This window comes from Camelina sativa, chromosome 13 (assembly GCF_000633955.1).
Source record: "Camelina sativa cultivar DH55 chromosome 13, Cs, whole genome shotgun sequence".
In the NCBI taxonomy this organism is placed as follows: Eukaryota; Viridiplantae; Streptophyta; class Magnoliopsida; order Brassicales; family Brassicaceae; genus Camelina; species Camelina sativa.
Genome location: NC_025697.1, coordinates 14,268,202 through 14,295,436, shown reverse-complemented (window position 1 = coordinate 14,295,436; position 27,235 = coordinate 14,268,202). Strand labels below are relative to the sequence as shown.

The 27,235-nt window shown below is 36.3% G+C and overlaps 3 protein-coding genes and 1 pseudogene across 3 annotated transcripts; 2 read left to right on the top strand and 2 right to left on the bottom strand.

Annotated features, from left to right (window-relative positions):
* Positions 1-6,014, top strand: LOC104736737 (replication factor C subunit 3). The gene is made up of 11 exons (XM_010456786.2): positions 1-175; positions 270-380; positions 615-647; positions 916-1,084; positions 1,578-1,759; positions 2,214-2,350; positions 2,455-2,553; positions 2,639-2,708; positions 5,414-5,488; positions 5,613-5,658; positions 5,771-6,014. Exons 1-11 carry the CDS (start codon positions 92-94, stop codon positions 5,827-5,829), a joined length of 1,065 nt encoding a protein of 354 aa, XP_010455088.1. The 5' UTR covers positions 1-91; the 3' UTR covers positions 5,830-6,014.
* Positions 8,339-8,826, bottom strand: LOC104736736 (defensin-like protein 24). The gene is made up of 2 exons (XM_019234491.1): positions 8,730-8,826; positions 8,339-8,649 (listed from the first exon to the last, which is right to left on the bottom strand). Exons 1-2 carry the CDS (start codon positions 8,785-8,787, stop codon positions 8,444-8,446), a joined length of 264 nt encoding a protein of 87 aa, XP_019090036.1. The 5' UTR covers positions 8,788-8,826; the 3' UTR covers positions 8,339-8,443.
* Positions 13,545-14,183, bottom strand: LOC104738241. The gene has a single exon (XM_010458446.1). The coding sequence runs from the start codon at positions 14,181-14,183 to the stop codon at positions 13,545-13,547; it is 639 nt and encodes a 212-aa protein (XP_010456748.1).
* LOC109128357 lies at positions 15,493-20,200 on the top strand (annotated as a pseudogene).

The following is a 27,235-nucleotide window of genomic DNA, read 5'->3' as shown; positions in this document are numbered from 1 at the left end:
AAGCTGCCGAGGAGAGGAAGAAGAAGACGATTCACTTGTTTCCCGCCACTTTCATTGTCTTCTCCGAAAACCCTCCGGTGGTGAAGCAAAGATGTTGTGGGTCGACAAGTACAGACCGAAATCACTGGACAAGGTCATTGTTCATGAAGATATCGCCCAAAATCTCAAGAAACTGGTACGCCCTTTTTTTAGGTTCAAACCCTAGGAGATTTGGGGATTTTTTTCTCGATGATTTGGAATCTGATTTTTTTTCGATTTTTTCCTCTTAGGTTACCGAGCAAGATTGTCCGCATTTGCTCTTTTATGGGCCGTCAGGTTCGGGTAAGAAAACCCTAATCATGGCGCTTCTCAAGCAGATATATGGTGCTAGTGCAGAGAAGGTATCCTTTTTAATTGAACCCCTTTCTCAGTACTAAAAGATGAAGACTTTGAACCCTTAATGCTGTTTAGCAAAGCAAATTGTTTTTTTTTTGTATGTTGAGATGTGTTTTTTTGAACTCTCTCACTAACTCTGACTCGTTATATCCTCTTTAGATTGATGTTTATCTTATGATTGCTACTTTTTTTTTCATATGGAAACTGACAAGTTGATTAATTTTACTACTTGACTGTAGGTGAAAGTGGAGAACAGGGCGTGGAAAGTTGATGTGAGTTGCACATGATTTTTTTTCTTCTGTTTCTTTGCTTCTAGTTCTAAAGGTCCTCGCTGCTTAGTGTCCATCTTGTGTTCTTTGTTGGATCAGTAACTCGTGTTTCGGGTGGTATCATCTAACTTGTTAATGCAGAGAAGTGAATTGTGTTTGCTATCAATTCTTTTGGTGGCCCTTCTTGGCGGATTTAAACTTGATAACATTGTGATAATTGTCAATTTTGTTGTCTTTAATCTTTTGTTATGTTAACTTTTGAACAATGCAGGCTGGGAGTAGAACTATTGATCTCGAGCTGACTACATTATCAAGCACCAATCATGTGGAGCTTACTCCAAGTGATGCAGGCTTTCAGGACCGATACATCGTTCAGGAGATAATTAAAGAAATGGCCAAGAACAGACCAATTGACACAAAAGGAAAGAAGGGATATAAGGGTAATATTCTGCCTGACTATTTTTCTATATCACAGTATCATGATTCATGAGTGGAGACATTTTGCATGTCAGGGCTCATAGTAGTTCTTTGAAGCATCTACAAAAAGTGATAATTTTTTTAGGGCATTGGATGTCATCTTCAATCTGTATACTTCTGCGGTTGACTTGGTCTACATTTTATGGTTTATAATATAGTTTTTTTTTTTTTTCTAAACATGATCAATTCGATGGTATCCTCGTATATCTAGATTTAAGGCTGCTTTCCCAGCTGAATGTCTTTATTTTTATATACATTTATATGGTTCTATGTTCTTGATTATCAACTTATCTCTCGTCGCTTACATCGTTTCTTGGTGAAGTTTTGCCTCTATGACCTGCCAAATTTTTTCAACTTCTTTTCACATAACGATGTTGGATGATCTCTTATATTTGTCTAAAGTATTTGGGCGTACTCAAATGCATGATTTTGTGTGTTTATTTTTGGTTGTGACAGTGTTGGTATTAAATGAGGTTGACAAGCTCTCACGAGAAGCTCAACATTCTCTGCGGAGAACAATGGAGAAATATAGCTCATCTTGCCGTCTCATCTTATGCTGTAACAGCTCTTCAAAGGTTACAGAAGCCATTAAGTCTCGTTGTCTTAATGTGCGCATAAATGCACCTTCGCAGGAAGAGGTACACAAGCTGTTCCCGCTGTATTTGTAGAATATTTTCGGTATAAATAATCAGCCAAGAAAATTTGTGGAATGTTGATAATGCATGAGGCTTTGTGTTCAGCTCAGTGTTGAGACACCAAATCTTGTTTTGTCGCTTTTAGTGGGTAAACTCATATCAAATCCTCTCTTAGAATAGCCCATCTTCATATTGCATTTTTTGTTTAAGATCTACACAATATAGATATAGCTTCTTACATCTTCTTGCCATTTTTCCCTGTACTTTCTCATTGGATTGGCAAGAAAACTAGTTTATCTGCTTTTATCCTTATTACGAAGTCTCTTAAAGACTACCGGTGTTAAAATATTACACCGGTAAGATTTAGATTGCTTCATTTGGCCTGTGTAAACTTTCTTCCACAGAAAAAAAAGAATGCAAGATTATTGTTAACAAAAATGTATCTCCCTGGTACCAGATAGTAAAAGTGTTGGAGTTCGTTGCAAAGAAAGAAAGTTTGCAACTGCCCCAGGGTTTTGCTGCTCGTATTGCTGAAAAATCAAATCGCAGTCTTAGAAGAGCTATTTTGTCACTTGAGACTTGTCGTGTCCAAAAGTAAGCATATTATTTACTGTATCTATGCAGACAATCAATGAGTTTGTTTCATGTTTTAGAAATTTAACTTTTCATTACTTTAATCTTGATCTTTTTCTTTGTAGCTATCCGTTCACAAGTAATCAAGTGATATCTCCCATGGATTGGGAAGAGTATGTTACTGAAATAGCAACTGACATGATGAAGGAACAAAGCCCTAAAAAGTCAGACTCTAGTGAATCATTTAGTTTTACAATATATTACTTAAAAGATTCTTTGAATTATATCATCTCTTGTATGCTTCTTCAGGTTATTTCAGGTGCGTGGAAAGGTGTATGAATTGCTAGTTAATTGCATTCCACCAGAAGTCATTCTAAAGGTCTTAAACATAACCTAATTCAGCTATATATTAAGTATTTGGGTCCNTTCTGCCTGACTATTTTTCTATATCACAGTATCATGATTCATGAGTGGAGACATTTTGCATGTCAGGGCTCATAGTAGTTCTTTGAAGCATCTACAAAAAGTGATAATTTTTTTAGGGCATTGGATGTCATCTTCAATCTGTATACTTCTGCGGTTGACTTGGTCTACATTTTATGGTTTATAATATAGTTTTTTTTTTTTTTCTAAACATGATCAATTCGATGGTATCCTCGTATATCTAGATTTAAGGCTGCTTTCCCAGCTGAATGTCTTTATTTTTATATACATTTATATGGTTCTATGTTCTTAATTATCAACTTATCTCTCGTCGCTTACATCGTTTCTTGGTGAAGTTTTGCCTCTATGACCTGCCAAATTTTTTCAACTTCTTTTCACATAACGATGTTGGATGATCTCTTATATTTGTCTAAAGTATTTGGGCGTACTCAAATGCATGATTTTGTGTGTTTATTTTTGGTTGTGACAGTGTTGGTATTAAATGAGGTTGACAAGCTCTCACGAGAAGCTCAACATTCTCTGCGGAGAACAATGGAGAAATATAGCTCATCTTGCCGTCTCATCTTATGCTGTAACAGCTCTTCAAAGGTTACAGAAGCCATTAAGTCTCGTTGTCTTAATGTGCGCATAAATGCACCTTCGCAGGAAGAGGTACACAAGCTGTTCCCGCTGTATTTGTAGAATATTTTCGGTATAAATAATCAGCCAAGAAAATTTGTGGAATGTTGATAATGCATGAGGCTTTGTGTTCAGCTCAGTGTTGAGACACCAAATCTTGTTTTGTCGCTTTTAGTGGGTAAACTCATATCAAATCCTCTCTTAGAATAGCCCATCTTCATATTGCATTTTTTGTTTAAGATCTACACAATATAGATATAGCTTCTTACATCTTCTTGCCATTTTTCCCTGTACTTTCTCATTGGATTGGCAAGAAAACTAGTTTATCTGCTTTTATCCTTATTACGAAGTCTCTTAAAGACTACCGGTGTTAAAATATTACACCGGTAAGATTTAGATTGCTTCATTTGGCCTGTGTAAACTTTCTTCCACAGAAAAAAAAGAATGCAAGATTATTGTTAACAAAAATGTATCTCCCTGGTACCAGATAGTAAAAGTGTTGGAGTTCGTTGCAAAGAAAGAAAGTTTGCAACTGCCCCAGGGTTTTGCTGCTCGTATTGCTGAAAAATCAAATCGCAGTCTTAGAAGAGCTATTTTGTCACTTGAGACTTGTCGTGTCCAAAAGTAAGCGTATTATTTACTGTATCTATGCAGACAATCAATGAGTTTGTTTCATGTTTTAGAAATTTAACTTTTCATTACTTTAATCTTGATCTTTTTCTTTGTAGCTATCCGTTCACAAGTAATCAAGTGATATCTCCCATGGATTGGGAAGAGTATGTTACTGAAATAGCAACTGACATGATGAAGGAACAAAGCCCTAAAAAGTCAGACTNCACGAGAAGCTCAACATTCTCTGCGGAGAACAATGGAGAAATATAGCTCATCTTGCCGTCTCATCTTATGCTGTAACAGCTCTTCAAAGGTTACAGAAGCCATTAAGTCTCGTTGTCTTAATGTGCGCATAAATGCACCTTCGCAGGAAGAGGTACACAAGCTGTTCCCGCTGTATTTGTAGAATATTTTCGGTATAAATAATCAGCCAAGAAAATTTGTGGAATGTTGATAATGCATGAGGCTTTGTGTTCAGCTCAGTGTTGAGACACCAAATCTTGTTTTGTCGCTTTTAGTGGGTAAACTCATATCAAATCCTCTCTTAGAATAGCCCATCTTCATATTGCATTTTTTGTTTAAGATCTACACAATATAGATATAGCTTCTTACATCTTCTTGCCATTTTTCCCTGTACTTTCTCATTGGATTGGCAAGAAAACTAGTTTATCTGCTTTTATCCTTATTACGAAGTCTCTTAAAGACTACCGGTGTTAAAATATTACACCGGTAAGATTTAGATTGCTTCATTTGGCCTGTGTAAACTTTCTTCCACAGAAAAAAAAGAATGCAAGATTATTGTTAACAAAAATGTATCTCCCTGGTACCAGATAGTAAAAGTGTTGGAGTTCGTTGCAAAGAAAGAAAGTTTGCAACTGCCCCAGGGTTTTGCTGCTCGTATTGCTGAAAAATCAAATCGCAGTCTTAGAAGAGCTATTTTGTCACTTGAGACTTGTCGTGTCCAAAAGTAAGCATATTATTTACTGTATCTATGCAGACAATCAATGAGTTTGTTTCATGTTTTAGAAATTTAACTTTTCATTACTTTAATCTTGATCTTTTTCTTTGTAGCTATCCGTTCACAAGTAATCAAGTGATATCTCCCATGGATTGGGAAGAGTATGTTACTGAAATAGCAACTGACATGATGAAGGAACAAAGCCCTAAAAAGTCAGACTCTAGTGAATCATTTAGTTTTACAATATATTACTTAAAAGATTCTTTGAATTATATCATCTCTTGTATGCTTCTTCAGGTTATTTCAGGTGCGTGGAAAGGTGTATGAATTGCTAGTTAATTGCATTCCACCAGAAGTCATTCTAAAGGTCTTAAACATAACCTAATTCAGCTATATATTAAGTATTTGGGTCCTTTTTGTCCTTTTTACCTATAGTTTTATGCAATTCTCAGAGACTTCTTCATGAATTGCTGAGGAAACTGGACTCAGAGCTAAAGCTTGAAGTCTGCCACTGGGCTGCATATTATGTAAGAATATTTGTTACACCGCTCTCAGTCTTACCTTGTGAATTCTATCTCAACATCTGTGTTCCCAATCCCATCCTTTGTTTTGATGGCTTACTCGATGATATGTCTTTGGCCCTTCTTACAGGAACATCGGATGCGATTAGGTCAGAAAGCCATATTTCACATTGAAGGTATATAAAACTCTCTAAAACTCTCTAGTTACTGCATTTGGCAGGCTACAGCATATAATATCATCTTTCTTACATTGATATGGGTGCTTATTGTGTTGGTGTTACCGTGCAGCATTTGTGGCCAAGTTTATGAGCATATACAAAAATTTCCTCATTTCAACATTTGGGTAGGAGAAGGGAGGGTACCAGATCGAGGAAAAGAAGACAGACTTGCACTTGTACTGTTTTTTATGTGTGGTCTGATGTTTCGATGTAGTGGGTCATTTTAACTTACGATGTTTCTATTTATTTCCCTCAGACTTTACTGTTAATTTCAATAACTATGGAAGCGGTTTAGGCACAAATTTCTCTCCCAATCCTTGAATCTCCGTTCGATCATTTCTTACATTTCTTACAGCCTAATCAACATTGCTCCAATTTTTGTCCACCTATACGATGCATCAATGCTGCATTTTAAGTTTATATGTTGGTGATGGGATCCATTCATGTTAGAAGGGATGCATGCTTCATCTGTTTCATGTTGGTGGTTCAAGATTCTGGAGCACTATACGGCTCTGGATCTCACTTGGTCATCTGCTTCAAGTTGGTGTTTGACGGAGTACGTAAATCAGACTCTTTGTTTTTGGGTAAGGATTCTATCTCTTCACATGTGTCCTAGTCTCATCGATCATCCCTTAGCGAGGTTATTGGTTTGAGATTTGAATAGAGTTTAAAAGATTTTTAAAATTATGTTGAATATGTTGTTATTAGATCAAGATTTTGTTAAACCTATTTTAAAGTTTAATGTTATTAGTTTGTGATTTGTAAAAAGTCATTTAAAATCTTAACAAATTTGGGTTTTTGGATTCAGACTTTTATAAAGTAATTAAAAGTTTTGTGTTATTCAATTAAAACAAAAAGATATAGGATTGATAATTCAATTATTATGTTATTGGTTCATGATTTTAGACACTTTCTTTACAAAATATAGTCATGAAAATATGATAAAAATACATGGATTGTTTGGAGGACTTTACCAGATTTTAGAAAACTAATCAACAAAACTCTCTAGCAATCTTTAACAATTTTTCAATTATTCACTTTTAATGATTTTGTTAAACTCTTCAAAAAAATTCATAAATTAGAATCCAATACCACCCCCTAAGGTAAATTTGCATTGATGGAAATGAGATTCACTAGCAATTTTATAGAAGACAAAAAGAATCCAATCTAACAGGAAAGTTTAGTTTTTTTTTTTTTTTCCTTCTTTAACTTGGATGTATTAATTAAATATTTTGAGAATGAATTTTAGTTTTCATATTATTCTTAAATGATTTTAATGATTCTTGGTGCAGGATTTAGCACCCACGACATACCGACATAAACCGAAGGTAAATCAATTAATTCTGAAGAACAACTAAACCCGGAATCTCTCTTTTGGGCTAGCTAAACGACGAAGTCAACCGACCAACCTCCACGACCGCCTCCGATTCCGACCTAACTTAGGGAAATTTAACTTATATTTGATCCGAGATTGAAAGAAAATAAAGTAATCTTGTAATATAGACATTCATATAAATAGAGGGATTCCTCCCATATGTAAAACATCCAGAAATTAATACAAAAAAGCACTAGTTTATCAAGATCTCTTAAGAAAACCCTAACTTGTTTTTCAAGAAATCTAAATCCATTTTCTTCTTGAAGCTTTTGATCCATTTTAGAGAGAGATTTGTGAAGTGAATTTGTTTTCCTCTAAATAAATTCATTGTATGAATCCTAGATTCAACACAATTGGCCCCCACAGACAGGTTCTAAACAAACTTCAATGTTTGATCATTTCTCTTTCTAACTCCTTTTTGACTTTGGTGATTTGAGACTCTCTGGATTTTTCTTTTTCTTGCAGTTGACAATCTACTATTCATCGTGCGGGATGTGAAGCTTCAACCAAACTCATATGAAGTGGCTGAGATCAAGTATGTGAGCAGGGAAGAGCTTAAGGAGCTGGTGAAGAAAGCAGATGTAGGATGAAGCTGTGAAACTGTCCCCATGGTTTGGATTGGTGGTGGACAATTTCTTGATGAAATGTTGAGAAAGGAACTCTCGTATGTTGGTGCGGGATTTAGCACCCACAACATACTGACTTAAACCGAAGGTAAACTGAGTAATCTTGTACATCAACTAAACCGAGGGACCCCTCTTTTTGGGCCAGCTAAACGGGCTTATAAGCAGAAACCCGGCGAAGTCACTCGAGATCACCTCCTAAACCCGATATGATCATCAGAAGAGGAAATTTACCATATCTTCCATCCGAGATTTAAGGAAAATAGACTTATTTTGTAATCAATGCATTCATATAAATAGAGGGGTATCTCCTCCTTGTAAAGTATCCAATAACCAATATGAAAAACCCTAGTTCTTCTTTGTTCTTGAGAGAAACCCTAATTTCTCCTTCAAGAGATCATAACCCCTCTTTATTTTATATTTTTAATCCAATTTTTGAGGAAGAGATCTGAAGTGAATTTGTTCCCACTGAAACAAATTCACTGTGTGAATTCTAGATTCAACATCGTAGTAGCTGCAGATATGAAAACCATTCACAAGCTCTGAACTTTTTAATAAGTTTTGTGTTCTTATATTATTACTTGAGAGATGGTTTAAGAATTAAAGGTATGATTGAAAAAGGTATTACGTTCGGAATCTATATATATAAGAATTTTCATTATTATTTCCTTTGAAGATAGATACATAAAGAAATATAGTTTTCCTTTATCAATCAATAAAGCCAACTAGCCAAGGAGAAGAAGAATTAACAGTAACATGAACAAACAGAACCAGGGGCAGCAGAGATAGGTTGACAGCCACCACCTTTGTTAGTGGAACAACCATCGAGACACATCTGGGTGCATCTCTCATCATCTTCTTTTGTATCACAAGTTCCAAATTCTGGCTGATTTTTGCAACACATTTTGAATAATTCGCTGCCAGGCAACACAGCCTTTCTTGTTTCAGCACCTGCAAGTAACACACACATGTAATTCACAATTTCTTGTGAAATGTTTTGTTCCAAATATTTACGAGTCAATACTACTAACCGGAAAGTAGAAGAGGCAGAGCTAGGATGGCAAAAATAACGATTTTTGAGTATGCCATCTTTTTTTTTTTTTAATCTTTTCAACTCTATAAGATTGATTGCTTAGATAAGTTGTAGGTTGAAAATGTGATATATATATATATATATATATATATATATATATATATATATACACACAAAAGTATTCATTCACTTGTTCGCTAGAAAGGAAAGAGATCACAAAGGTCTTCAACATTCAATACAATTTGTTTTACCAAAACAAATATATATATATATATATATATATATATATTATACAAATTTTGATACCTGAATGATATGTTACTCAAAAATGTGTAAAAGAATTTAAGTTTGATTACTATGATATCTTATTTTCTTGCGGAAAGAAATAAGTGAAGGTTATTGGTTTGAGATTTGAATAGAGTTTTAAAGATTTTAAAGAAATCGTAGAATCTGTTGTTATTATATCAAGATTTTGTTAAACCTATGTTAAAGTTTAGTGTTATTAGTTTGTGATTTGTAAAAAAACATTTAAAATTTTAACAAATTTGGGTTTTTGGATTCAGACTTTTATAAAGTCATTAAAAGTTTTGTGTTATTCAATTAAAACAAAAAAATCTAGGATTGTTAATGAATTCAATTATTATGTTATTGGTTCATGATTTTAGACACTTTCTTTATAAAAATAAAGTCATGAAAAGTATCACTAAAATACATGGATTGTTTGGACCACTTTACAAGATTTTAGAAAACTAATCAACAAAACTCTCTAGCAATCTTTAACAATTTTTCAATTATTCACTTTTAATTATTTTGTTGACCTCTTCAAAAATCTTCATAAATTAGAATCCAATACCACCCCTTAGCCTCTTTACTATTTAAAGTTTTCAGTTTTCAGGAAAAAAAAAAAAGACAGTGTAGTGGGCCTATGCATTGTTAACTATGGGGCCATGACAAATATTATATGGTTTAACTTAGGGCATTTCCAACCATAATACCATTTTAGTGCTGAAATAACACTAAATTTTTTTATCTCCAACCACAACACCAAATATTACACTAAAAATACTATTCTATATTATTATATTACTAAAATAAAGATTTTCTTAATTATTTAATAATTTTAATTTATTAATCTATATATAATAGCAATTTGAATAAATTCCACCAAAAGTTGTATTTTTTCAAACATGCCTTTAGGATAATTTTCCAATAAAATCTACAGAAAAATTTAATAGCGTGTTTTACGAAAAGTTGTGATTTTTCATTGTAACGGGTTTCTTTTCTTAATTATTTTTTAAAGTTGCAACTGTTTGTGTATTCATATCTTTTGATATATATATATATATATATTTGTTTGTTTGAACTGTTTTCATTTTTTTTACCATGACACAATATAATATAAAATTTCAATCTCAATGGCTTTTACAGCTTTCTAAATCATTCTCTAACATTAATTCTTTTAAAAGAAAGAAATTTCTCCAATTCTTGATTTAACAAAGGATTTTTGGAATGATAAATCTAAATTTCAAATTTTAGAAGAAAATAAATAATTATGATTTGTCACTTCAATATAAAAGGACATTTTTGTTAAATATTCTTTTCTATTTATATTTGAAAAATCATACAATTGCGTCTGTTCATTGTAGAGTTGTATCTTTTACCATAAAATATCTATGTAAATATTTATTTTGAAAAAAAAATCATACGGTTGCGTCTGTTTATTGCAAAGTTGTGTCTTTTTCATTGTAGAGTTGTGTTTTTACGATAAAAGTAATCAAATCGTTGCTTCTATTCATTGTAGATTCATGTCTTAGATAACTAAAAAATCAATGAATCATTGTTTGCTGACACAAATTTTTCGTTTCATGCTGAATCTAAATAAGATGAATTTTAATGATTAATATCCAACATTATTCAATAACCTAAGTAAAGATTTTGGAAATGATTATAGTAATAAAGAAATTTAATCAACTATTATGTAAATTACAGTTGCATTTATTTATCGTAATTTTTTGTAAAATATGTATTTTTTAAGATTTAATCTATTTCATCATTTATTTATGGAAGTTGTGTATTTTTATTATAATTATTGGTTGATAAATTTTCACTCAAGATGAACTTTATTATATTTTTAAAAATATTTTATCCGAAAATTGTATTTACTTATTATAATCGTTCGTTTGATATTCTCACTTCGTCATAATATTTTTTTATGAGTAATATAAATATCCATAACTGTTATGATGCTTATTACTCTTTATAATAATTTTTTCGTATAATATCTTACACTAATAATACATACAAATTAAGCAAAAAAATACATACAAATTATAAGTAAAGGTTTCTCGATTCATTATGACTTTTTATTTAATATTTTTAACTAAAGTTTAGTATTTTTACCATATTATTTTTTATTATAGGTTTTTGTTTTGATGGTTGTGTTTTTTAAAATCACAGTTATATATGTTTAATATTTATAAAGTTTTAGCCCTATTTTTTATTTCTTTTTATAAGATTTAATTCTATTATTTAGTATATATATTCAAATAATTTTATAATATATAATTACAATTTGAAATTTTATTTTGAAATACTTCCTCCGCGACGTAGTGAGGGTTTTGAATCCTAGTTAATATTAAATTACAAAGGATAAATTAAAAATAATAAAAACAAATTACATCATACTAATTTTCAGAATTAATATATTCCGACCACAGATGTTCTATTAACGCGTTTTGAAGTTCAGTATGAGCTTCTCGATCTTTAATTTGTCTATGTAGAACTTAAAATTCTTGAAATCGAGCATCATCATCACTCATCATCTCAACTTCTGCACTTGGAACTTCAACCCGTTCTTCAATTGTTGCATCAATATCACGTTCATCTTCTATAATCATATTATGCATTATAATACATGTTGTCATTATATCATGTAATACTTTCTTACTCCATAAGCGTGATGGTCCAGCCACGATTGCAAACCTTGACTGCGATACTCCGAATGCACGTTCCACATCTTTTCTACAAACTTCTTAATTCATTGTGAACAATTTCTTTTTAGGAAAAAACATTCTGAAGAACAATTTAAACAAATTTTAGAGCAATACTATAAACTTATCAAAGCTGTTACGAAAGGCTCTTCTGAAAGAAATGAAATTCAAAGGCAGAAGATCAAAGTTGCAAGAATGAAAAAAGAGAATAAAATATTATTTGCTGATTTGAATTCTATAAGTGATCAAGCCTCTCATGCTTATATTGAAAATGAAAGAAGAAAAATGAAAAGATCACAAACAAACAAACTTGAAAATGTCAACTAACACCGTTTATCAAAATGTTGAATTGGCTTAATTTATAAAGTTTAAGTAGGAAACTTGAATTATTAATTAGTTCAGGTTGATAAATGCATGATATCATAGGCTAGGTATGAAAAAACGTTCGGGATAGTCTAGATTGATTTTGGCCATTTTTCCGAGAGAAAAGCCATACAAAGAATATTATAACATAATAACTTGTAATCACATAATTTTAATATAAATTATTAAGGTAGTTTAAAGGGCATCTTGCACATATAATTAACATACCATATTAGTCAACAATATAAAATAATTTATCATTTTTAAAAATATTTGAGAATATGCTAATGACAAATTATCATTGATGAAAACAATTTAAATTGATGATTAAATAAGAGAAATAGATAATTATTTAGCTAGAAGGATAGAAAATATGTAATTCTTGATCTTAAACTTCGGAAGATAAAATATTGTTAGACCATCTGCAATGTATATCTCTATTTGTTTTCTCTAAAATAGAGCATTATTTTCAACTCTAAAGTAGAGTTAGTGTAAAAAAAATAGAAATGAGAAGATATAGAGCAATCATTTTCTCTATTTTAGAAAAAAATATAAAGTAAGATTGGAGCAAATGTTGCTTAAGAATAGAGTTTTGACTCTAAAATAGAGCAGTGTTAGAGATACCTTTAAATTCACACATTAGAAAACATGAATATAAAACGACAAAAATATAATATATTTATAATATAACATATACTTAATTGTATACCATACCAGTGAAATATTTTTCCATAAAAATCTTTCATAAAAATTGGTGATAATTTGTTGGCAAATTCGATTCATTTAATTTACATTTTTATCATAAATGAGAAGATACATTTTTTCACAATTCTGACTATTTTTTTGAATAAAATAAATTGATATAAAATTTAACCATTTTTTTTGTGATTATGTAACCATTCTCTAAAACAACATTTGAGAAGTAAGATTAATAATATTTAATGATGTGTCTTCACCAAATTCAGTTTTTGCATGTGACTTTTTTGTATAGCACATTTTAAAATATGGGTGAATAAGTGTAGTACCCAAAATTGAAAATATATCTAAGAATATAGCACGTTAATTCAAAAAATTAAGTAAATGACTTAAGGTGTAGGAAAAAAATACCGAGGGTGTTGATGATTTGGAGGAGGTGGTGGTTGAGGGTGGCTAGCAGTGGTGGCCAGAGGTGGTTTCCGGCGGTGGTGGTCAGAGGTGATTTCCGACGGTGGTGGCCGTAGGTTGTTTCCGGTGGTGGTGGCCGGAAGTTGTTTCCGGTAATGGTGGCCGGCGATGGGAGCGGAGGTGGTAGTAGGGAGTAGTGGTAGAAGGTGATAATAGAAGGTTAATCTTGTAATTATTATAGACAATAAAATACACACTATATTACTTTTCTATGGTTAGTATAGCTTCTGAATGAATTATAATATTTTTTTGAGTTTTTCTTTTAACATCTGACTTTATTTATGTTGAAAAAAGTATTACAAACTGTTAGTTAACCAATTTGGTATTACATCAAAGACTTGGTACATATGATTCATCAAAGAAGCATGATGAGATAGTTTATCTGCTGCAGTATTCTCTTCACGACAAACATGTCCTAAAGAAGAGTGTGGTAATTTGGACATCCAGTGTCGTATGTCATAGAGTAGAGGCCCTATCTTGTGGTGATCTTTCCCTAAATTAGTAAGTTCCAAGTTGTCACCTTCAAACCAAACATAATGTAAGCCTCGATACCACGTCACTTGAAGGACATGAAGAAATCCGAGAGCCTCTGCTTGAAGTGCAGAATGTAATTGTTGTAGTTTTGCGCATCCCGAAAGAGTCACTTGACCATTGCTGTCACGTATGATCCATCCTGAGCTGGTGTATTCTCTGTCTTGGATGTACCTACTATCAAAGTTACATTTCAGCCAACCTTCTGGAGGAGCATGCCATTGTTGCAATATTCTTCTAGTCGGCAAGTTGGAGGACTGATTATTTGTTGGAGTGATTGCGGATGTTCTTGTGGCTTCATACCATTCATCTGCTTCTTGTATTCCTTTTCTTGCTTCTGATAGTGGTGAGCGGTTGATTTTTCGGAATAAGAAGTCATTACGTGATCTCCAGAGTCTCCACATTATCCAAATGGGAAGATTTTTTGTTTGAATAGGAGCATTCATGTGATGTTGAAAGTGAAGTAGCAGACTCAGGTTTGCTTCAAAGTCATCAATGAAAATTAGTTGTCTGCCAAGGTTAGTCGAGATGCATCTCCATACTGCTTCTGCAAATTTGACATGTAAAAAGCAAGTGAATTTTTTTTTTTGAGTTATACAATGCAATTTCCCTTAAACTATTTCAATTATTTTATTTAGAGATATTTGGCAAATTAGACAGTTTTCAAAACATAATTGTAAAAGTAGTACAATCACTATTTACAATTAGCAAATTCCACAATTTTTACTGTTTTCTAATGTTCACAAGACTTTCTAACCCTCATCAACATTTAATATTTACAACACATGCCATTGAGTTTTTTATTTTTATTTTATTTTTAATTTTTTTCTTCTTTATTATATGCTCCATATAATCTAAAATTAAAAATGCTGACTAGTTAAAAAAAAAATTTAAAATTTTTATAGAAAGAAAAAATTATATGTTTTTTTCTTTATAATTGGATATGCATTTTGTTTGGTGATTTTATTTGATAATATTAAATATTTTTTACAAATTTTAGATCCGTACACCTAATTAAGTGTACATATGTCTGTACACACTATTAAGTGTATAGATGAAATTTGTTTAGTTAGACATCTGTACACATACTAAGGTGTACGGATACAAAAGATTTATATAATATATTTAAAAATTATTAAATAAAATTCATATCATATTGTGAAGAAAAAAATATATTTTTTTGTATCTAAGAAGTTTTCTAAAAATAGATTATATTAACAATTATTTGAATAATTATGATTGGAGGAAAAAAGAAAACTTTATTCTTACCCGGACACATACCTATTTTTGTATTTTTCTCACCAAACCTATATCCCACCATTTTTCTATATCTCACAAACTCTCTATTACACAACACCCTATTTTTCCAATTTAATAGTGAATATATTAGTTTTCCAATTAAGTTTCAAAATGTACTAATTTGCTAACAAACCCTTTTATTTACTTAATGGAAGGGCCAAAACAAATAATACAGATTCGCGTTTTTAGAATCGTGTTTACGAATTAATATTTGGCAGGTCTTTTTTTTTGTTTTTTTTTCTCGAAAGGCAAACTAGAATTAGAACCGCTCAGGATGGTATACTACAATGAGGGTTTTGACTTTTGAGTCCAGTTTAGCCTTTGAAGCTAGACACATACCCATTTTTGTAATTGTAAGTTAATTACGCTAACTGTTGTTGTTATCTTCATATTCTTTAGGGTTTATGTCTCGTGATGCCTGGGTTTGATAGATTCAGCGAATTACCAGAATCTTTGATCACTCAAATACTCTTATGCCTTCCGACCAAAGAGTCGGCGAAGACGAGTGTTTTATCGACTAGATGGAGGAATCTATGGCTTAATGTTCCTGGTCTTGACTTAAACCGCCAAGACTTCCGTAATGTAGACAAACAAGTGTTCATCAACATCATCGACAGGTTCCTCGAGTTTAACCCGAGTCTCGCCTCGAAAAATTCAAGGTGAATTACAGTAGCCCTGAGATAATCGGGTTCAAGGACCGGATCAGTACTGCGATTAACCGCGGAATCGGACTTCTTGATGCCGTGAGCAGTACGCAACATCGGAAGGATGATGGCTCTTTGGATCCTTATATCGAGTTCATGCCTCTGAATCTATTTACCAGCAAGACTTTGGTTTCTTTAAAGCTCTTGTTTTCGGTTCTTGAGGATCCAGGTTTTGTTTCTCTGCCTTGTCTTAAGTTCATGATTCTCCATAAAGTTAGATGGTTTGGTACTATGAATCTTGAGAAGCTCGTTTCTGGATGTTCTGTTCTTGAAGAACTGAACTTGATGAGGGATAAACTGGTGGTTACGTGTGTGAGATATCGGAGCCTGAAGAGGTTTTATGTTCCCTTAGCGCAAGAACCTTCTCGTAGATCAAGAGTCCCAAACACACTGCTTGAGATTGATGCTCCAGGACTAGAGTATATGACTCTCAAACAAGACAATTTCGACAGAGTCGTAGTAAAGAAGAACCTGACTTCTTTAGTCATGGTTGACCTTGATATCAAGTTTGTTGTCACGTATGGTATGAGTTTCAATACAGAGGACTTGTCAAAGAGAAATGAAATCCGTGATTTTCTCACTGGGATATCTAGAGCAAGACATATGATCATCTCTGAGAAAACAGTGACGGTATGTACATATATATTAATTAATACAACTAACTAAACTATTCATGGTATTTATTTGTCTAATGGAAAAACTCTCGCATGTATCCTTTTTTCCTCTCTTCTTGTTTGCAGGCCCTTGATCGTTACTCAAAAGTTGGAACGATTCCCATATTCAGTAACATATCCCGCTTACAGGCTGTGCTCCCAAGCTCCTTGTTATCGGTTTTGCCAGCTTTTCTTGAGAGTTTCCCGAATCTGAAAAACTTAAGCTTGGTAAAACCTTTTGTGATTTTGGCGTATATAATAACATTGTTAACAACGAAAGGCCTCAACTGATGACAGAATTTAGACCGATCAGTCTTTGTAATGTGAGTTATAAGATTATCTTTAAAGTCCTCTGTTTTCGGTTGAAACGGCTCCTTACGTCTCTTGTCTCAGACACCCAATCGGCATTTGTTTCTGGTCGTTTAATTACAGATAATATACTGGTTGCTCAGGAAATGTTTCATGGCTTAAATACATATCCTCGTTGTAAGACGGGCTTTCTTGCCTTTAAGACGGATATGAGTAAAGCTTATGATCGCGTTGAATGGGACTTTTTAGAAGCTTTAATGGGTAAATTGGGGTTTGATAGGAAATGGATCTCCTGGATTATGTGGTGTGTATCCTCGGTTACATATCCGGTACTTATCAATGAACAACCACGGGGTTCTATTAGGCCACAGAGGGGTTTATGTCAAGGAGATCCCTTATCTTCTTACTTGTTCATACTTTGCACAGAGATTTTAATTACTAATATTAAGAAGGCTGAAAGAGAGGATAGGATCACCGGTATTAAGTTGGCTCGGGATTGTCCGCCTGTCTCACATCTGTTGTTTGCAGATGACAGTTTGTTTTTCTGTAAAGCAGAGGCGGCCGAATGCTCTAAGGTTATGGAAATTATAGGAGATTATGGGAAAGCGTTGGGGCAAGAGGTAAATTTAGAAAAATTCTCTATTATGTTTGGGAAGAAAGTTCCGTCTGATCGAAGGATTCAATTGAAATCTGTTATGGGTATCTCCAAAGAAGGTGGTATGGGTTCGTATCTAGGTATTCCCGAGAACCTCCAGAGTTCGAGAACTAAGGTTTTTAGTTATGTGAACGACCGTTTGGATGATCGAGTGAATGGTTGGTCGGCTAAGTATTTATCCAAAGGGGGGAAGGAAGTTATGATAAAATCGGTAGCGTTGGCTCTCCCAACTCATGTCATGTCTTGTTATAAATTAACGCAGGAACTGACGTCTAAATTAACGAGTGCTATCTCAAACTTTTGGTGGAAGTCGAATGATAAGGCACGAGGCATGCATTGGTTAGCATGGGATAAGTTGTGCACGGATAAATGTGATGGTGGTTTGGGTTTCCGGTCTTTGGAACAATTCAACGATGCAATGTTGGCAAAGCAGTTTTGGCGGTTAATTCATTATCCAAGTTCGCTGATGGCTCGGGTAATGCGAGGACGTTATTTTCGAAAACAACATCCTTTACAAGCCAAAAAGCCATACTCCCCCTCTTTTGCTTGGAGGAGTATTTTTTCAACTAAAGGTTTGGTGGTACACGGATCACGTTGGGCGATAGGTTCAGGTTGTCAGGATTCGGTCTGGCGGGATCCCTGGATTCCGGATAATCCACCACCACCAGCGAATGGTCGAGGAAGATTGTTACTTCCCAGCTTAATGGTTAATCATTTGATTAATCCAACTACTAAGGAGTGGCACATGCCAATTCTTGAGGAGTTTTTGGACCCCTTGGATGTCCAAATTATTCACTGTATGGAAATTAGTAAAGTTTATAAACCCGATAAATTGATTTGGCACTATACTAAATCAGGGAAATATACGGTTAAATCGGGTTATCGGTTAGCCCGGGAATTAATCAAGGAGGTAGAATATGGACCGTCGTGCACGACGNCAATGTTGGCAAAGCATTTTTGGCGGTTAATTCATTATCCAAGTTCGCTGATGGCTCGGGTAATGCGAGGACGTTATTTTCGAAAACAACATCCTTTACAAGCCAAAAAGCCATACTCCCCCTCTTTTGCTTGGAGGAGTATTTTTTCAACTAAAGGTTTGGTGGTACACGGATCACGTTGGGCGATAGGTTCAGGTTGTCAGGATTCGGTCTGGCGGGATCCCTGGATTCCGGATAATCCACCACCACCAGCGAATGGTCGAGGAAGATTGTTACTTCCCAGCTTAATGGTTAATCATTTGATTAATCCAACTACTAAGGAGTGGCACATGCCAATTCTTGAGGAGTTTTTGGACCCCTTGGATGTCCAAATTATTCACTGTATGGAAATTAGTAAAGTTTATAAACCCGATAAATTGATTTGGCACTATACTAAATCAGGGAAATATACGGTTAAATCGGGTTATCGGTTAGCCCGGGAATTAATCAAGGAGGTAGAATATGGACCGTCGTGCACGACGCTTAGGGCACACGCTTGGAAACTTGAGGTTCCTCCGAAGGTTCAACATTTCTTCTGGCAGATTGCTTCCGGCTCCCTCCCTGTAATGGAGCGGCTGGCACATCGGGGTGTCCGGTGCGATACTCTATGTAAACGATGTGACTCGGAGATGGAGACTATAAATCACGCTCTTTTTGAGTGTTCCCATTCACGCTTAGATCTGGGATTTGTCCCCGATTGCCTCGAACCCTGGGGGGGTTTCCCTATGGTTCAATATATTCGAATCTAGATTTTCTCTTTTGGTGGGCATTATCCCAGACGGATGTCCTGGATATATGTCTACGTTTACTGTGGCTCTTATGGTCAATTTGGAAGGATAGAAATAAAAAAGTTTTTCAAGGAATTGAAGCGGAACCAATTGAGGTTATTAATCAGGCGACCAATGACAAAGTGTTATGGTAAGAGGCTTAGTTCTTCTACTCAGCTGCACTAGATCCTTTGCCTGTGGAGGTTCGGGACCCTTCTCCCCGGTGTCAGGTTGATGGTTCTTGGAAAGTCTCGGACCCTTTTGTAGGATTGGGTTGGTTGTTTTGTGACAGGGAGGATATCGCGGTGTTAATGGGAGCACATAGTCAACGACGGAGCCCTTCTCCCGTACATTCAGAGCTTCAGGCCTTGATTTGGGCGATGGAATCCCTGCTGGCGAGGGATGTCGATTGTCAACGTTTTGAGACGCATTGTACAAAATTAGTGGCGATGGTACAGTCTCCTGATGAGTGGCCCGCTTTCTCCAACCTGTTGGATGATTTTTGCTTGCTCCGCTCTTCCTTTCCTTCTTTCACGCTTTCGAAGATTCCAAGGACATCTAATGTTCGGGCAGATCGTCTTGCTCGTTCCTCGAGATCTTTACCTTCTGAAATTTCTTTTGTAAACTCTTATCCTCCGGTTTGGGCAACCAACCTTGGAGTTATTTTCTAGATTAATGTTTGGTTGACAAAAAAAAAATATAACATTGTTGTTCAGTGTATATGATTGAATACCCCGCCTTTTGTTTTTGTTGGTGCTTGCAGACAATTTATTTTGCAAAGGAGGAGATGGTGAAGATAAAACTCGTAGACGTGCCTCAGTGTTTGGTATCGACTCTCGAGTGTGTTGAGATCGAAAGATTGTTCGAATGGGAGGAAGAGGAGATGAAAATAGCCAGTTACTTTCCTGAAAACTCAGCAGTACTCAAGAAACTCATTGTTAGTTTCGTCCTGGACTATCCTCGATATGCTTCGAATTCGGAAGTCTACGAGGAGCTTCATAAACTCACAAAACTTTCTCGAAGATGTCGAATTACTGTTGAAGAAGAACTGGAATGACTCATCTGTGGAGTTTATAATTGCATTTGAGCTTTAGCAATTTTTTTAAGATCATTTTGTTGTTCTTCTTAGTTCTGGTTGGATTTTTTTTAGCCATAGACACTCTTTGGTTTGTCCAAAAAAAAAAAAAGAATTCATTTTGAATAGTTTCAACTTACAAAGAATTTTGGTTAATGGAAATGGAAAACAAATGCTTGAGAACCCATGAATTTAGTTTTCTTATATTTTCTTCATTTTGCATAGCTATCTTTCAATGTTTACTATGAACTTTGTTTCCCATCTGTTCTTTGTTGCTAGACAAACATCTGTTATAGCACCTACGCACTCGTCTCTAATATTCGAGCATAGCATGCTCGCTCGTATTCTTGTTTTGTACTTGAAAACTTGTACTTAGCTGTTGGATATATATATCAATTTATGACCATTACAGTTTTAATAATTTTTTAGGGGTGTTTTATTCAATTCATGGTTTGCATAGAATTTAGTTTTTTTTTCCTTTTTTTTTTTTTTTCTTCATTTTGCATAGGATATTCATAGAAATTTCATGTGTTAATTTATGATTTATAAATCTCTATCTATATTAAAATTTTGTTTCTACTATTTGTTTTATAAGATATTACATAATTAACCCTTTGACAATTTGAATAAATAACAAAAACTTTGAGGTAATGTGTAACACCAAAATCAGGAATAATATATGTTTTCCTAAAATATCTCAACAAAAGCAAACAATAAAGTTAAATGTAAAACGAAAAAATTGGATGGCGATTGTGGCTGCTTCTACGATCTGAGATGGATTTTTTTCATGATTCGGAGAAAGGGAGAAATGGATTCTCACTTTCTTGTTTTGGTTTTTGGTTCCGAAGTTGGAGTGGATCTCCTTCTTTGTGGCGATTTCGAATCCGAATTTCGCTGTTACGAATTGGATTCAAAAAAGGGATTTTGGTTTTTGTGGGCTTTGATTCTGCGATTCCTTTGGATCTGGAATTGTATGTGGTTATGGAGAAGGATTCGGTGGAGATTGAGATTGGACGGATTTGGTCTATCCTCGGGGCTATGGATTTAAACGGGATTGCGTATTTATTATTATTGGGTTGTGGTTTCATCCGTGTAGTAGATATGGGAGCTTCTGTGATATGTTGTTGGAGGTTAAGGCAATTGAGATTTCCAGATCATCGTCGATAGGATCGGATTTCGTACAGCTAGTGATCTGCATTTACTTGTTGTGATTCGATTGTGATTATGGGGTCTGGGATGGCAAGAGTTTATTTATGCGAATATTGGAGTTATTCCTTGGATTCACTTATCTCTCTCTCTCTCGTATTGGTTTGCCTTAGTCCAACTTTCTTCTCTTAACTCTTCGTGTTTGGCTAGTTCGGGTGGTGATTACGGTTGTTTAGTGTCCAGAAAAATGGCTCAGCTAGCATTCAGCAAAGGCAAGGCTTCCCTGGTTCGTACTGATACGGTGACTATCTCAAATTCGGTTCTGGCCCAGCGTATTCAACAGTTTTCCATGACTCTCATTGGGAGGTTGATGAATCCAGCTTGTCAGAGAATGGAGTCTGTGATAGCTAACTTTCCAAAGATTTGGAAACTGGAGGACAAGGTGGTTGGAGCGGATCTAGGTCAGGGAGTCTTTCAGTTCAATTTCGAGGAGGAAGAGGATATCCTCTCTGTTCTTCAGAACGGCCCGTATCACTTTGATATATGGATGGTATCATTGGTGAGATGGGAGCCGATCATCTCTCCCTCTTATCCTTCAGCGATTAGCTTCTGGGTGAAGGTGACAGGGATTCCAATGCATCTGTGGGAGGTGGCTACTCTTGAAGCTATTGGGAAGAAAATTGGGAAGACTCAAGAGATTGATGAAGAGTCTGGCAGTATTTGTGTGTCTGTCAATGGGTTTAATCCTCTGATTACAAAGTTAGTGGTGCCGTTTGCTACTGGGGATGAGATTGTGGTTTCTTTGGAATATGAGAAGCTAGTTGGTGTTTGTGATCATTGCTCTAGGATGACTCATGATTCGAAATTGTGTCCAGAGTTTCAGAAGGTTGGTTCTGGTAATGGTACTGAAGCGCTCTCTGATAGTAGGGGAGGACCACAACATCTTCCTTTGGTGAAGAAGGAGATGAATCATAATGTTGGAGGTTGGGAGAAGCCTCGAAAGCATGATAAGAGAGCCTTAGACTTTCAATCTGCGGAGGGTGGTGATTTTGGTTATTTCCCACAGCTGCGTCAGGGTGAGAATGGGCTTCACGGTTCTCGCCAACAGGTCAGGGTTCACGGTCAGGCTTGGGGGCAGCAGAGGAACTTTGGGGACTCGTCTATGAGGGACGAAGGGTATAGGCGCGGGTCTCACTCGGGTAGTGGAGAAACATCGAGTAAGGCTTCTGGTTTTCATCTCAAAAGGAAGGGTGCGGGTATGGTTTGGCCAAAACCTTTATACAAGGTGAAGCAAGCTTCTCTGGAACATCAAACTCAGGTGCGTCTTGAAGATTACACCGGGGTCTCCAGAGTTGGTCTTGTGCCAGAGAAGGAGCATGAGGGAACTTCGCAAAAGGTTGATGGAGTGGCGTCTATGGCTATAGATTTTTTGGTTGACACAGATGACCTGCTTGAAGATGGTGAGTGCAATGATTCGACAAAGGGTGATCTCAAGGTGGTTCAGGAACAGGATGTTCTGCAGGTTCAGGGGTTAGAATTGCCAACGGGTCAAGGGTCCGAGTCTCACACTGGTCAGGAGTCTGTTATTCCGGATGAACCTAGTGGTGATCAGCAAGGTATTTCTTATCTTTCTAACCCGGTTGAATACGACGTGGGTGTGGTTAATAGTGCTTTGGCTACCTTTACTTTAGGAGATAAGAGTGGTGATAAGAAGAGGATAGTCAGTCCTTATGTTAGAAAAGGTGTTAATGNTATGGATGGTATCATTGGTGAGATGGGAGCCGATCATCTCTCCCTCTTATCCTTCAGCGATTAGCTTCTGGGTGAAGGTGACAGGGATTCCAATGCATCTGTGGGAGGTGGCTACTCTTGAAGCTATTGGGAAGAAAATTGGGAAGACTCAAGAGATTGATGAAGAGTCTGGCAGTATTTGTGTGTCTGTCAATGGGTTTAATCCTCTGATTACAAAGTTAGTGGTGCCGTTTGCTATTGGGGATGAGATTGTGGTTTCTTTGGAATATGAGAAGCTAGTTGGTGTTTGTGATCATTGCTCTAGGATGACTCATGATTCGAAATTGTGTCCAGAGTTTCAGAAGGTTGGTTCTGGTAATGGTACTGAAGCGCTCTCTGATAGTAGGGGAGGACCACAACATCTTCCTTTGGTGAAGAAGGAGATGAATCATAATGTTGGAGGTTGGGAGAAGCCTCGAAAGCATGATAAGAGAGCCTTAGACTTTCAATCTGCGGAGGGTGGTGATTTTGGTTATTTCCCACAGCTGCGTCAGGGTGAGAATGGGCTTCACGGTTCTCGCCAACAGGTCAGGGTTCACGGTCAGGCTTGGGGGCAGCAGAGGAACTTTGGGGACTCGTCTATGAGGGACGAAGGGTATAGGCGCGGGTCTCACTCGGGTAGTGGAGAAACATCGAGTAAGGCTTCTGGTTTTCATCTCAAAAGGAAGGGTGCGGGTATGGTTTGGCCAAAACCTTTATACAAGGTGAAGCAAGCTTCTCTGGAACATCAAACTCAGGTGCGTCTTGAAGATTACACCGGGGTCTCCAGAGTTGGTCTTGTGCCAGAGAAGGAGCATGAGGGAACTTCGCAAAAGGTTGATGGAGTGGCGTCTATGGCTATAGATTTTTTGGTTGACACAGATGACCTGCTTGAAGATGGTGAGTGCAATGATTCGGCAAAGGGTGATCTCAAGGTGGTTCAGGAACAGGATGTTCTGCAGGTTCAGGGGTTAGAATTGCCAACGGGTCAAGGGTCCGAGTCTCACACTGGTCAGGAGTCTGTTATTCCGGATGAACCTAGTGGTGATCAGCAAGGTATTTCTTATCTTTCTAACCCGGTTGAATACGACGTGGGTGTGGTTAATAGTGCTTTGGCTACCTTTACTTTAGGAGATAAGAGTGGTGATAAGAAGAGGATAGTCAGTCCTTATGTTAGAAAAGGTGTTAATGGCTCTAGGTTAGCTACTTTGGTCTTGGCTTCTCCCGGGAAACGTTTACTTGCTAAGGCTTTGTCTAAACCTGCAGGTGATGCTAACAAACAGAAGATTTTGGGGAGACAGGGGACTTCTACAGTAGGCGTTAAACCATCGGATGGAGGCCGCTTAGGTAAGAAAGAGAAAGGGATGGGGGCTCTCCCGAAACTGCCGGCTAGAACGTGAAGATTTTGAGCTGGAACTGTCAGGGCATTGGGGTTGATCTAACATAAAATTATTTGGGTGATTTGTGGAAAAAGCATCGAGCAAACATTTTATGTTTATCGGAATCAAAAAAGTGTTTTTCTTATTTACAAAAGTTGCAGAATAAGTTTGGTTATACTAATTTCTATACTGTTGAACCCCGCGGATCTAACGGTGGTCTTGCTTTGTTTTTTATGGATGAAATAAAACTCTCAATTATTTATGATAGTAATCGTATTTTTGATACACAAGCATATGTTGGTCAACAATTGGTTTTTATGTCCTTCGTTTATGGTGATCCTGTTCCCCAGAAAAGACAGGAAGTTTGGGATACTTTGATTGATATTGGTTCTTTCCGAGTTGATCCTTGGTTTTTGGTAGGTGATTTCAACGAATTAGTTGGCAATCATGAGAAAACAGGGGGCGCTCTGCGCTCAGCTTCTTCCTTTATACCTTTTAGTTCAATGCTTCGGCATTGTGGGATGCTTGAGTTTCCTTGTTTTGGGGATCAATTATCCTGGAGGGGAAACCGATGTAATAATCAGGTGGTCCGTTGTCGGTTAGATNGAACTCAAGGATTGATTACTTGGAGATGATTGGTTCAGACCATTGTCCGATTTTGGCAAATTGTCAGAAGTGGGATAGGCGACGGCTTAGACAGTTTCGTTTTGACAAACGGTGGCTGGGTAAGGAAGGTATAGCGGATGCGGTTGAGGCTGGGTGGAATCGTACCAGGAATTTCCGCACCCCTAGCTTTGTGGATAAGGTAAAGAATTGCAGGAATTCTATCTCTTGGTGGCGAAAGAATAGTATAAGTTCTGGTCCCTCGCTTATTTTAAAGGCGGCTCTCCATGAGGCTAAAATGGATGATTCGATTTCTCAAAGGGAAATCCGGGACATTGAGCGGAAATTAAAGGAGGCGTATCATGATGAAGAAATATATTGGCAACAAAAAAGCAGGAAATTCTGGCTCAGGGTTGGAGATAAAAACACTAAATATTTTCATGCTTCCACGAAGCAAAGGCGGGTGAGGAATAGAATTGTTGGTCTTTCTGACATAGATAATATCTGGAACGATTCGCCGTCAAGTATGGAACATATTGCTACTAAGTACTTTGAGGATCTTTTTAAGAAGTTGGCTGGTAATGGCATTCCAGAAATGGTTAGCGAAATCAATCCTCTAATCACGGAGAGTATGAATAGAGATCTTACTCGGGATATTTCTGAGGCAGAAGTCCGTAAGGCTCTGTTTGCGATGCACCCAGAGAAAACTCCAGGCCCTGACGGCATGACTGCTTTATTCTTTCAACGGTTTTGGTCCTCTTTGAAAGGGGATTTGGTGTCTTTGGTTCAGGGATTTTTTAGGACGGATCGTTTCGATCCTCGTTTAAATGAGACAAATATTTGTCTTATTCCCAAGGTTGATAGACCGCAGCGGATGACGGAGTTTCGACCGATCAGTCTTTGTAATGTCAGTTATAAGATTATATCTAAAATCTTGTGTTTCCGGTTAAAACGGTTTCTACCTCTTTTGGTCTCTGAAACTCAGTTGGCCTTTGTTTCTGGTCGTTTAATAACTGATAATGTTCTGGTCGCTCAGGAGATGTTTCATGGACTAAACACCAATCAGAGGTGTCAGACGGAGTTTCTCGCTCTCAAAACGGATATGAGCAAGGCATATGATCGAGTAGAATGGGATTTCTTGGAGGCGGTTTTGGTCAAATTCGGTTTTACCAGAAAATGGATCTCGTGGATTATGTGGTGTGTCTCTTCTGTGTCATACCAAGTTCTATTGAATGGTCAACCCAGGGGTTCCATCCTCCCTCATAGGGGTCTTCGTCAGGGGGATCCCCTGTCGCCGTATATGTTCATTCTTTGCACTGAGGTTTTGATAGCTAATATCAAGAAGGCAGAACGGGAAGAGAAAATAACGGGTATCAAAATTGCATGTGATAGTCCTACTATTTCGCACTTGCTGTTTGCTGATGACAGTCTTTTCTTCTGCAAAGTAGAGGCAACCGAGTGTAGTAAAGTAATGGAAATAATAGGGGATTATGGGAAAGCCTCAGGACAAGAGGTCAATCTGGATAAATCTTCTATTATGTTTGGAAAAAAAGTCCCTTCCGATTTACTACCTCAATTAAAAACCATTATGGGTATTTCTAAAGAAGGCGGCATGAGCTCGTATTTGGGTATCCCTGAGAGCCTTCAAGGTTCGAAAACCAAGGTGTTTAGTTATGTTAAGGATCGATTAGATGACCGAGTAAACGGTTGGTTTGCAAAGCTTCTTTCGAAAGGGGGCAAGGAGATTATGATTAAATCGGTGGCAACAGCACTTCCTACCCATGTTATGTCATGTTATAAGCTCCCGCAGGAGCTGACTTCCCGATTGACGAGTGCTATATCTACCTTCTGGTGGAAGTCGAATGATAAGGCTCGTGGCATGCACTGGGTAGCTTGGGATAAAATGTGTAAAGATAAATGTGAAGGGGGTATAGGTTTCCGAGCTCTTGAACAATTTAATGATGCAATGCTGGCAAAACAGTACTGGCGTCTTATCCATTATCCGAATTCCCTAATGGCTCGAGTAATGCGTGGTAGGTACTTCAGGAACAAACACCCTCTTTCGGCTAAAAAACCATATAACCCTTCCTTTGCTTGGCAGAGTATCTACTCAACTAAG

Coding starts and splice junctions, on each gene's coding strand:
- LOC104736737 (XM_010456786.2), top strand. CDS start 92: ATGTTGTGGGTCGACAAGTACAGACCGAAATCACTGGACAAGGTCATT. Junction 381..614: donor ATGGTGCTAGTGCAGAGAAG/GTATCCTTTTTA, acceptor ACTTGACTGTAG/GTGAAAGTGGAGAACAGGGC. Junction 1,760..2,213: donor ATGCACCTTCGCAGGAAGAG/GTACACAAGCTG, acceptor CCCTGGTACCAG/ATAGTAAAAGTGTTGGAGTT.
- LOC104736736 (XM_019234491.1), bottom strand. CDS start 8,787: ATGGCATACTCAAAAATCGTTATTTTTGCCATCCTAGCTCTGCCTCTT. Junction 8,650..8,729: donor TCTGCCTCTTCTACTTTCCG/GTTAGTAGTATT, acceptor TGTTACTTGCAG/GTGCTGAAACAAGAAAGGCT.
- LOC104738241 (XM_010458446.1), bottom strand. CDS start 14,183: ATGTGGAGACTCTGGAGATCACGTAATGACTTCTTATTCCGAAAAATC.